This window comes from Aptenodytes forsteri, unplaced genomic scaffold (assembly GCF_000699145.1).
Source record: "Aptenodytes forsteri isolate BGI_AS27 unplaced genomic scaffold, ASM69914v1 Scaffold55, whole genome shotgun sequence".
NCBI classification, from domain to species: Eukaryota; Metazoa; Chordata; class Aves; order Sphenisciformes; family Spheniscidae; genus Aptenodytes; species Aptenodytes forsteri.
In genome coordinates, this window is record NW_008796063.1 from 5706748 (window position 1) to 5719485 (window position 12738).

Genomic DNA, 12738 nt, shown 5'->3' on the forward strand with positions numbered 1-12738 from the left:
GGGGGGGGGGGGGGGGAAGATTCCCCCAACTCCTGTATAATCTTTCACTTCATTTTGAAATGTGTTATTTAATATAAAAACCGGAGATTGAAGAGATGTATCAGTGAGCCACTTTTCCCGAAAAGGCCTTAGCAAAGAGATTGTGTAATAGCTGTGATTTTTAAAATAATATCAATTTTGTTGGCTTGATCTATTACACAGCACTTGTACAAGTCGTAGTACCCTTTCTGCTTTTAATTTGCTAGATATACTTTTAACCTCTTCCTTTAGAGGGCACGATTGACATTGTCTGTTTTACTGCAGTTCATGTCCCCTGCACTGTTTGTGACTTCTACCTTTCTTTCCCCCTCCAAATTACATTTAACTCAGCGATACCACAGCGTTTGCATGCAAAAGTCTTTCTTCTGTTTTATCTCTGTGTGTTTCAGTTTATTTTTTTAATGGGATTTGTGTTGCCATAAAAATTAAAAGGAAATTATTAAGCTGTGTTTTCCAAAGTGGGTAATGTCCCATATCATTTAAGTTCTCTTTCTCTTCCCCTTCTGTAAACATTTTAAAACATGCAATCTAAATCACCATCCAGTAATAAATACAGAAATTTTCAGAGGGCTGTGTGGAGTTTAAATTCTGCAATATATATTAAAGAAATGCAGCTTGCACAGGTAAATTCCTCAGCAGCATTTGGAATATTTTGTTCCTTGCTGAAGCAGACACTCATAGCTCTTATCTCGGAGATTTTAAACTTTTCTAAGGATTAATGTTCATTGACTTTTCCTTTGATATTCTTTTTCTTTTTCCCCTTTTTGTTTGTTTGTTTTCTTCTAGTGACTCGACCAGGACTAGGTTGTCGGGAACTTGTATCAAGAAACCTCTCCAAAATTCTTCCAGGTCTCTGTCATGACATAACGGACTGGGTTGAAAGCACAAGAATAAAAGCATCCCAGCTTCTGTATACATTATTGCTACATGCAGAGGATCACATAACACAACACATGGAGCTACTGCTTAGAACTTTGTACCAGGCATGCTTGGATGAAGAAAGTGATGTGGTTAAAAATGTAAGTTTACTCTGTTAAAGTATCTACTGTACACTGAATAAAGACCCTATCCTTTATAGTCGAGTCAGTCTTCTGAGGGTTGATCTTACCTTAGGTGACTGGAAATTGCCCATGACTGAAGGATCAGGCTCAGGTTTTAATGGATGTTAAAAACGTGAACGTTATACATACATACTGTGTTAAAATAAACGTATTCTTGTATTACTGGTATGAAGACCAATAATAAAGTTATTTAAATACTCTTTAGTTGATATGCCAACCCTATGAAGCATTGATAACGATCTCTTTAAAAATCATAAGCAGTGGATTATAGTATAAAAGCCTTGGGGCAACAAATTCCATTTAAAAAAATGTGCAGGTCATGCCCTTTCAAGTTAATTTCACTTATCTCCCCCTGCTGCATAATCCAACTGTAATTCCAACCAAACGTTGAGGTATGTTTATTCCATGTGATACCCATATTCAGTGTTTGAATACTTGACTTAATGCTTGTAAAATGTCTTTTTTTTTCATGTTTTTTGTGAGGAATAACTAGTATCCTTTTTCCTAACAGTTGATGCTGTCAACACTTTAATCAACAGCATCAATAAACACATGTAGTTGAAGACACTAGATAAATTTAGCAGAGGATAGACAGGTGATAAAAACATTTTTACCATTTTAAGAGAAAATCTTCTGTTCGTATTTCTACACAAGCAAGAGAACATATGTATAACAAAAAAAAAAATTCCACGTAACTTACTTTAAAGCTCCAAATTTTATTGCTTTGGGAAATTGGAAGAATGTGTTCTGCTTACTCAACGCAAGCAGTCCAACCAATGTCAGAAAAGCTGATTTCCTAAATCAGGCTTTTCTTTAGGTTCCTGCTATCAGTTGAGCTATATAGACTGTGAAGTCCATTTCTGAAATGGTCCTTTTTCTTATTTTTTTCCTGCAGTTTCTTGTTGTCTTTAGTCTTTCTCAGTACTAATAGTTGTCTCTTTTCTTTAATTTTTCCTGAATTGTTCCTTCCCTTCCCCCAATTCTTACTCTGTTATCCCCTTCTACCTACTCCACCCCTTCCACTTTCCCTTTCAGAATCAGCATCTGATCTCTAACCATATTGCCTTTCACTGAGACTGAGCTTGTAAGATAAGCCAGTCACGCACTGATCAGTAGTAGAGAGAAGTAAACCTGGAATACTGTCGGAAGTCATCTTGTTGTTTCAAAAAGGGCTATATGGGCTATATGTGCCTTAGGAAATCAGTGCCCCAAGGTTGAAGCAGGAGATATGCCATTGTGGGTATGCAGCTTTTCAAGTTCCTTAGTACTTGTATAAAATATATAAGAAAACTTAAATAATTACAAGAATAAACCCACATGGTCCTGCTGTCCTGATCAAATTTCTCATCTAGTGCTTGTTGCTGTAAATATAAATTCAAAAGTATGTGTTTAAGCAGCACATAGTTTTCCCTTTCCTTTTTTTGACCATACTTGTCTCTTTCTTAGAATTCCACCACTAATCTCGCAGGTGCTTCCAGAGATTTATTCCCAATTAGGCGATGGTTTCTGTATTTAATTTTACTCTTCCTTGTGCCAAAACTTAAGATTCAGCAACTTTTGTTTGTGAATGCCTTTTATCTCCTTAGTGATGCTGCTTCGCAGGATACTGTGATTATCTCCTCTATCGTTTGTCACTGTAGAACCCATTTCAGAGCAGCCACCAACTTGGAAAATGTGCATGTCTTCCTCCAGCCTAATAATACCAAATGAGATGTATAAAAGTAAAAGACCAGATGGTCTCTTATCCTTTTTTCTTTTTTTTTCTTTCTTTTCTTTTTCCCCTGTTAAAATGAGTAGATAAATTGATCCATACAAATGCATCAATTTGTATTTTTGAACTGTTTAATTGTATTGCCCTTTTCCAGTTTTCAGAGCACCAAGAGTCTTTTTCTTTCTCTATGGCAAATATGGAGGAGGACAGGGTTCACATCTACATAGAGTATGTCATAACTGTTTTGAGTCTTCACCCTTGCAAAAGGAAACAGTTATATATAGTGCAGATTTAAACTATAGAATGCATGGTTACATGCTTCCGTTGACTAAAAAAAAGTAGAATGATTCAAGTATTAATTAGGTGCAATTAAAAACCCATGGCTAAATCACTGGGCTAAAAATTATATACAAAGGGGAAATAAGCTTTCACGTTTGGGGAAATGAGCCAACCCTTAAATAAATGGGTCAGGAAGAAATGTTCCTGTTGCACAGGTAATGGCGCAGTAATTGACTATATCTTTATTCATGCACCTGACTGTAAATATTGGGCATCAGGGAGTAAGTTCTGGTGTGACGGTATTTCATGTGGAATACAACATACCTATATGTCTGCAAGGCAGAGACAGGATCAAAGAGCATGAGTATCGTGTGGAATACATAGTAATTTAAGCCTTTTCAGTTAAAGAAGTAAGAGATTGAAAGCAGTGGGCAGTTCCCCCATGGCAGTGCTTCCACACTAAACCAGATCTGTAATGTCAGTGTCAAAGTATAGTACAATAACAAAAAAAATTCCTCTTCCAGGGTTTTATTGTTGTTGCTTTTAATAGACGGGTGGTGGGTGCATTGAGGGCATTCCTCAGAACAGCATTTGGAGGACAAAATGCTAAACCACTAAATCTGCAACATCTGGTTATTCTAAGCTAGAGACTTCATTACACTGGAAGTTGTAGTCCTCATTTCTGTGCATTACTTTCTCGTGGAAGTTTGTCTGATGCTGAGAAGAGTGCTTGCATGCCTTGTTATGTGCTTACTGAACACATGTCAAGAAGATTTCTTCATGCATATAATCATTACTGAGCAAGTGGAAGAGGCCTACAAGGCAACTGCTGAAGCATTTAAAATAACAGCTGGAATCATAAAAAGAAAAAGCCCATGATATGTCAAATGGTCTTTGTGTTTTCAGGAAAATCCTCAAGTTACTCCTGTTCTGTTTTAGTGTGTGAAAGCAGCAGAATTGATTGGAACGTTTGTCAGCCCTAAGGTGTCATTGAGATTAATCACATCAGCCTTTGGGAAGACACCTAAGCCGTCTTGTATAATGGTTCTAACTGCAGTGATTCGAGGGAGCCCAAAAGAAATCTTACAGCCCCATTTAACCGATCTTGGCAACACACTGTCACAAGCTGGAGTTTGTCAGCGATCTGAAGAGGTAAGGATAACTGGAAAATACACAACAGACTACAGTTTTAGACGGGTGGTTCTCTAACTTATTTTTCCCCTTGTTCTCCCTAAATGCTCCCTTGCACACCTACCCCACCCTATCTCAGGATATCGTTGTGGACGTGTGTCTGAGACAAAACAGGAGCTTCCCTATACTGCCTGGGCCATGTTGTGGTCTCCTGGCCAAATCTGCTGTTCCCAAAAACTTGCTAGCAGTCCATCCTCTCAGCAGATGTGGGTTCAAGTTCGAGAACTGCTGTAAAAGGCTTCAGATAGTGGGAGGAGAATGAAAAGGCATGACAGGGAAAGAAGCAGCTGTTTAGTACTGTACTAATAGAGGACTACCTTGGCTGATCCAGAGGCAGAATTTAGCCCATGTTTTGAAATGCCTTGTGTTCACAACCCAAACAAGATCATGTATTTCAATCCTCGTCAGTAAAAATGACCGAAAACTTTTCACAGTCCATTGTAATTGGCATGTCAGGTTTCCCAAGAAAGATTCCCTCTTAATATCATCATCTTATTTTTGTTTTGTATTATTATTGTTTTCCATTTTAAAAGGAAAGTACCAGTACTCTTCTGTGTACATTTAGGAGCATGCTTTGTAAACGGTTGGGCCTGGTTGCTTCTCTTTAAGTGACAATCTAGGAGGAAGACTTTTATAAATTAGAAATTTACTCCCCAGTGTACCCTTAAGTAATGGCTGAGCCTGAAGACCCTTTTCATTTTAGCATTTGAAGAATATTCATCAATTGCTATACAAGGAGGTGAGAGATTCTCTTCAACGTGGAATGGAGGTTTTTAACTTCCAGGATTTTTTTTTTTTCCACTTCAATTGCCCAGATGTGGAAATAGATCGTTTGAGATGCACAGGAAGAATCCCTACAATTTCCCCCACAAATGAAATCCTAGCTTTCATTCCACCAAAAGTTTATTAGGCCTCTGCTTTTAAGATGACCAAAAAAGGGCCAGTGCTGTGCCTTCAGAAAACTCTGACTTCATGTCAGATGCAGACTTCCCTTCAAAACAGTTATTCATGTGTGTAGACTGAATCTAGCGTAATTGTCTTTTTGAGCCAATGTAAGATATACGTTTGAAGTTCTTCCCTCATTAGGTTTCTTCCCTAATGGAATATGTACCAGTGATGCAGGAATTAACCTTAATCTCCATGAAGCCTGTGATGATTAGGAACTCATATAACTGGAAGCACTATAACCCGATTGTTCAAATAACAATTCCCTGAAGTATATCTGCAAAATTGCTATGAGGTCTTAAGCTTACCACTTCCATTTGGCATTAGGTACAATAGACACATTCATCTGCAGCTGAAGCGTTTGGCGGAATTGTTCTAGCCTTTGGTCTTGGAACACAGTCTTTCTCTATTTTAGACAGCGAATGCTGCATAGACACTGTTTAGCTAAGGATTGACCATGTCCATGAGATTAATACCACTTAGAGCTAACCTATTGCTAGACTTGATTTATTTTTTGGAAGTAAATTTGTAACCATGGCCTCTTCTGTTTGTTGAATGTAATCTGACAGCTTCATGGAATATCTGATGCGCTTTACCGTAGAAGTGATTGCAAACTAACTGACAACAATATTGACTTCAACTGGTTATCAGTTGGGTCAAGATAACATGAATTATATTGCATCAAATGAGATAAATTGGCTGAGATAAAAGCAGATGCTCAGGTTTTCTTGGTTTATATATTTAACCATTATTGACCCATTCAAAATAGTCAAACATGGAATAATATTTTAAAAAGTTGTAACAAATATGTTATTAATTAACAAATTGCACTTCGGAATGAGAAAGTACTATCGGTAAGCTTTCCAAAATGCTTTGATGTTTTTATTCACAGTGGAACAATTGTGTGATTAAGAGCAGGGTCATTTATTTTGTTAATAGGACAAGGAAAATACAAACAAACAGTGTGGGAGGAAGATTATATTGTATTCTATAAAAAGTAGAATGTAGGTAATCAAAAGAACTAACATGAAATTATCAATATGTTACCAACTTGGGGGATTATACAGTGCTCAGATTTTATCATTGTCATTTCCCATATCTCTCCCTTAAAGAGAATGTTATATTTTCTAACAAAACATAATCAATTTATGCTTTTATTAAACAAATAGGTCTTTTATATGGAGCAGTTGCTTTGTTGTGTACAAGCATTGATTGATGTATGCCAGGAAGACTGCAAAGAAATCAGCTTGCAGCTAATGAAAGTTTTGGTGACAATAATGGCAATACCGTGTTCTCAGCACCTTAAAGAAAAGGTAAACTATGAGCTTAATATTTTGTTGTGTTTCTGATTTCTAGTATTGATAAGACACTTTGTCTAAACAGAGCCATAATTATTTGTCTTGCTGTTAGGTTTAAACCACAGAAATCCTTAACTAAGAGCTCATCCACAAAGATTGGTAGAGTTGGAAATGATTTGGTGTTGCATGACCTTGACTGTACCCTCTGTCTGTCTCCTCATCTTTTTCCATAGCTGAAATTACTTTGGGTTTAGTCTGTTTAAAACAGATAAAGGCAACTTCTCCAGAAGAATAAATCATTAAAATCTTATTTGTAAGAGTTAAGAACTTGTATGATACTACTAGTTTTGTTTGGGCGTTGCTTATTTTTCATCTGTACGTGTGTGTGTGTGTGTGTGTATAGCAATCTGTTCCAAAAATTATATAGAACTAGACTAGTTAAATATTTAGATATACATATAACTTCAAATTAATCAGATTCACTCTGTTAGAATGAAAAAAGCATGAGGGAATACTTGCATTCTGTGCTTAGTCATAAAACTGTTCTGCAAAGATCTATCCCTATGGCACTGTTCTGGTGGTTAGTTAATATTCAGAAGTTACTGTGAAGGCTGAAAGATCTATGAATTTGTCAGTCAAAGTATTGGTATTTCTGCTTTGCCAGATCACAGTTCATCGTTGTTAGGTGCTACATCTATTTCCAGACAACAGTTTGAAGATCTCGGTTTAATGTTGAAACCTGCAAATCCACAGGGCTGTAATTAAGATTAGCAGCAACAGAGACAAGGGTCTTATAGGTTATTTCTTTTATGGAACTGGAAGACAGAGTAGTGCTAGGGTTAGGGTGGGACTAAAGTTGAGGTTAAAGTCTAGGGCAACAGTGGTGCCAGAAGAGCTGAATGTACTGTTGCATCTTGGAAGCACTATAAGACTAGAATGTACACTGGTGTTTCTAAGGCAAATATTAGCTCCTACGTAAGTGTGATCTGCAGAAATCTGGTTAATATCTGAGTTTGGCTGACGTAACAGGAAAGGATATTACTCAGGTAAGACACTTAAGAGTTGGCCTTATTGCTACATCTTGTAAGGCTTGTTCACTGGCAGTGGGCTGTACCAGTGGGGAGTAATGGCTCGTGGCTAGTCCAAGGTTGTGCATCTCTCACTGTACATACTGTGTACGATTAATACCAGAATTAAGTTTGGAGCTGGGTTTACAACTTGGGACAGCAGAGCCTGGAGAACTACGTTTCTTCATAACTTTGGCTGAAGGTTCATAGAGTTAGAATATGTGCTGGTTCTGAGAAGGGCCCTAGAATTCAGTTTTATTTTGTGGCCAAAAACACCCAGTATGGGTCTGTAGGCTATAGTCACAACTAGGTGTTTTGTTTTGTTTTTTTTAAGTGTGTTTAGATTAGGTTTCAGTCACAACTAGATTTTTTTTTTTTAAGTGTGTTTAGATTAGGTTTCAGAATAGATGGCTTGAAGTACATTACTGGGACATGGGAAGCTCACAGTTGGATGAGGGCAGCCATTGGCCTAGGAGAACACTTTACTTGGGTGGATAAATCACTGGGCCATGGTTTAGGTAAAGTTTTGGGACAGGAGGTGTTCAAGAGTTTGTTGCTGGATTGGGCATGCTGTTGGTGCTGGTTGAACTGTTGATGCTTACTTTTTAGGTGGATATAAGTCACTGGATTATTGTTAATGTTAGGTTATACACAGGAGCACACAAGTGGCCAGGAAAAAACTCAAATTTATTTTCTAACTATTAAAGAACAATTCACCTATAGATCAAGAGCACTACTAGCTTTTTTATCTTTAGACAAAGATCAGACTGATTTTGCAGTAGTTGACCTTTTTACCTCCCCACCAGAACCAAAAGTTTAAATGTTGTAGGAATGCTTTAAAATCAAGGACATCTGTAGATGCCCTGATAATAGATGAGCTTTTTTGGCTAAACATTATCTCACCCCCTTGTTTCTCCCTTCCTCTTTCTTCTGCAAGCTAAATATCAAATAAATCAGCAAGCCATCCTCATGTAGTACAATTGTGACCTATCCAAGTTGTCTTTTTTCAAACGTGTGCCTTAAATGCGATGGCTGTTCTACTTCCTTTTCTCTTGCTCCCAGGCATGCTATTCCAAAGGCCTGTGTAGCATCAGTATTTGTGGCCCCATAGCTGACAGGTGGCCTCCGAGGAGGCATACGCTTAAACTACTCCGAAAGAAGTAAAATAGAGCAAAGCTTGAAACAAATATTGAAAAGACTTTGCAGATCAAAGAGGTAGGGCATGAAGATCTGTCTCATGGAGAGACAGTGTGGGAGTGGGATTTTTTGGGGGCTTGTTTTGTTTTGTTTTAAACAAACATTCTGTCCAAGTAAGCCTCGGACAGATGGATTCTGCTATGTTTTTGTTTTGTTTAAACAAACATTCTGTCCAAGTAAGCCTCGGACAGATGGATCTGCTATGTTTAGAGTGGGATTTTTGGGGGGCTTGTTTTGTTTTAAACAAACAGTCTGTCCAAGTAAGCCTCGGACAGATGGATCTGCTATGTTTTGCAGTATCGTGTCTGTTTAGCCCTGCAGTGGTCTATAAAGTCAGCAATGTCCATTTAAAACCTTACAAATTCATACTCCTACAAAGAAAGCAGTTCCATGGAGATAAAGCCTGATTTTCATGTACGGAAAAGTTAATCTCCCAAGATTATTAAAGGTTTAAGATGTTCCTGCAGTTACAGATGATTTTTAAAGTTGACAGTACTTTGGATGAGAAACCTTTTTCTCATTAGCCTTTCTTTCAGCTTAGGCAGTTAGAAAATCTGGCAACGAGATTACATAACTGCAATATTTCAAATTTGTCACAAAGACAAATACAGCTTGATTTTATTTTTTTTCCCCTAGTTACTGACTATTCTAGAACTTCAAAGTGAGCTGTACAACTTGCAGAAGGCAAGAAGTCTCTGTTAAAATAGCTTAAGACCATATAGAACAAATGTATTACATCTAGCTTTACAAGTATAAATTTGTTGTTCAGAAAAGAAATCCGTATTCAGGATCAAAAGATTCGGAGTATAAACAGAAATTATTCAAAAACTTGCATTATAGAACTTCAATTCAGGCTTTACTATAAGGGGACAGAAGACCACAGAGATAGCGGAGGCCACAACTGATGTGACCTGACTGCGAACACTCACAATCTTCCTTCATTTTTGGCCCCTTTGCTTTGTGTTGATCAGTGTTTCTGGTTGCTTAGGGCTAAGGAAAAAGATCAAGACCACCAACTGAGCAGTTCGGTATCATGACGAGGAGTGTGGTTTACAGCCCCAAATAGACAGAAGCCATATCAGTTGTTACAGTCTAAGCATGTATTGAGCTTGTCAGTGATTTAACTGGTGACCTAAAGATAAGATTTTTGTTTCATTACCAGCGGCCTGTGCTATCTTGGCTCTTCTTTTGGCACACGCTGATTATTACCATGAAAATATTGCATCATTAAACTTGTTAGCTTTCAAATATAGGAAAGAAAATCACTCTTGCTACTTTTTTTTTTTAACAGTGAGACACTTCTTAATGACAAGATATGCATCAGTGTGGTGGGGTTAATAATGAAGAACAATTTCTGTCTTGACACATTCTGTTATGTAAAATGTTCCAATTAATTTACAGATAAATTAATATTTTACATATAAGCTATTCTGAGTTTTGGCTGGCTGGCAGAATGTTTCCAGAGAGGAGAAATCTGTTGTGCTTGAGGCAGGCAAACCTGCTTTAAGAGTAACCTTTGTCCTTAGCAAATCCTGATTTCCATCCCTCCCCCCCCCCAATCTCACTTATTTTCTCCACATCTGGTACTTCCATAATAACATCTTTGTCTGGCAAGTGATTAGTCTGTAAAAATCTAAAGGTCCTAGACATGTTTCGGTTAACTTGTGCGGTTGAGTTCAGCTTAAAAATATTAAAAATATGACTACAATTTGTAGTTCTACTGAACGACTTAGCGTCCAATGATGTCACTCATAGCGCTGCACTACATCTTTCCCTGCTAGAACTGGCCATGCTGACGACATATGTTATTTCTCAGTAGGGTTTCTAATGGTGTCTTGCTCCCCATTCTTGATTCACTGTCCACTGAAATCACTAAGACTATAGATGCTGCTTTCAGCATGCTTTTAATCTCTTCCTTAGAGAAGTTTTGTATCTCTGGTAGGAGTCTTCAGGAATTATAAAAGCAAATTTTCCTTTGCTTTGAAATACATCTGCTACAAGTGGTTAAGAAAATCCTATATGCTTCCTTGCCAAGCATGATCATGTCTGGAATTCATTTAGTAGTTCTTTTATGTACATGTTTTATTTGCCTGTCTCATGGAATAGCCTAAATGTAAATGTGAAGAAGGTATTTCAAATGTAACAGTGAATTTTGGTACTTCTAAGCAACAGAAGTTGAGAATTTCAAAATTAACCTGCCCAGCTATTGCAAAGGGAGAGCATCTTGCAGAATTAAAACTGGGGAAAAAAAAAACGGGGGGGGGCTGGGGGGGGAAATACCATGTCTTCCTCTCTGAGCTGCAACAGCAATAGTTTTTGGAAGCTGCCATAGCCTGCTAGATGGGATTGTGAGAAATTCCCTCTATGTTAATGTTTTAAAGCATTCTTAAATTAAGAAGAGAAACCACTACATCTTTAAAACTAGTAAGAGCTTTTTTATTATATGGTTAGCTTTTGGATATGTTTTCACATGGATTAGAGATTCTTTCATTTTGCTGTTACATTGCTGTGTTCCCTATGATTTCATTTTGAAATAAGGACAAATGTTTCACTTTAAATCAAAGTTAATGGATGTAAGTATAGGCAGACATTAAATATCAATCTTGATTGTCCAAGTAGAAACTATGGAAATCTTCTTGTGTTCCTTCTGTTCTTATAGTATAATTATGAGTTTTAAAAGTTTTTTCCTTTTTTTTTTTAATATTGTTTCAGTTAAGATAAAGTATCCTGTCTCTGTTTTAACAGGTAGAGGAAACAATGTCTTCATTAGCTGAAGTGCAGCAATTGGATAGTTTTCTTTATCTCTACAAAGAGCATATAATTCAGCTTATGGAATGGGTTTCAGTATCATGTGATTGTTGGACATGCTATTCTCCAGAAATATTACAGTTAGATGTCATCGCAACTCATTCAGGTACGACTTACTTATTAGTGTGATAGCTCACCTAGTTCTAAAAAAAATAAAGTCATAATCTCCATAGCCTGCAGACACATTGTGTTTTATAATGCACAGTGTAATATTCAGGAACTTCACAAGAATATGATGGAAAGCAAAATGGAAAGTGTTGGAAGCAGCTCAAATTCCAAAAGACTCCTTGGCTGCAAGGAGCATACTAAAAGCACTTATGTAAAGTACACTTTCAGGTAAACGAAACGGGTAAGAATTATGGGGAGACGAACTGATGTAGCTTATGTGTCCAAAAATTTATCTATTTTTTCCATCTATTCACTAGCCTTCTAAAAGAAACTATCTTTCTGTACAAACATTTCCTCATGTACGTTCTTCAGTACATTACTGTGTATAGATTAGTGAAACACTTTGGCATACATTTCACCTAAGTTCAGATCTGCACAGTGAACGTTCCTCTGATGCAGCTCTCCCGATTGCATCTACAGGCAAGGGACGCAGTGGCAGGCAGTTCTTTTCACCTAGACACCCATTTTAAGATGATTAAAATGGAAAGTCCTGTTTGTTCGTTTTTTCCTTTCTGTTAGTTAAAAAGGGGATGTAGACAGCTACTTCAGCTACAAGTGAAGTAGTATTATTGCTACTGCAGATAGTTAAATGTGGACAGGTATGTTTCAAGGGACTGTATCTTCTGCACTTAATCCTTGAATCTCAAAAAAAGCCTCAACAAACCTATATGAAGCACCCACTTGCTGGTTTGTGCAGCAACCAGCATAAGTACTTTTTGTTTTTTTCATCTGTGGAAAGAACAAAAAGTTTTTTCAGTGCAAGATCCGAGAGGCCGACTTTTCTGTGTATTTGCACTCCCATTTCCATGACTGAGGGAATTCTAGACAGTTGTCTCTGTTTTTCTTAATGCTAAATAAATCATCAAACGTCTGGGCAAACATTTTGGCTTGCACCCAACACTGGTAATATGCTATTGTCTGTGTTTTCTGTCTGACACAGCAGCTCCTAGAGCTATTCTCTCTTCCCCCCCCCC

The 12738-nt window shown here is 37.4% G+C and overlaps 1 protein-coding gene across 1 annotated transcript in view; it reads left to right on the top strand.

The window, feature by feature from the left end:
- Nucleotides 1–12738, top strand: part of DNAAF5 (dynein axonemal assembly factor 5) — a 32255-nt gene that overhangs the window by 7178 nt on the left and 12339 nt on the right. The window contains exons 6-9 of the mRNA XM_009286547.2: nucleotides 826–1058; nucleotides 4030–4242; nucleotides 6396–6539; nucleotides 11534–11702. Coding sequence (XP_009284822.1) covers nucleotides 826–1058; nucleotides 4030–4242; nucleotides 6396–6539; nucleotides 11534–11702 — 759 coding nt within the window. The remainder of the gene's footprint in view (nucleotides 1–825; nucleotides 1059–4029; nucleotides 4243–6395; nucleotides 6540–11533; nucleotides 11703–12738) is intronic.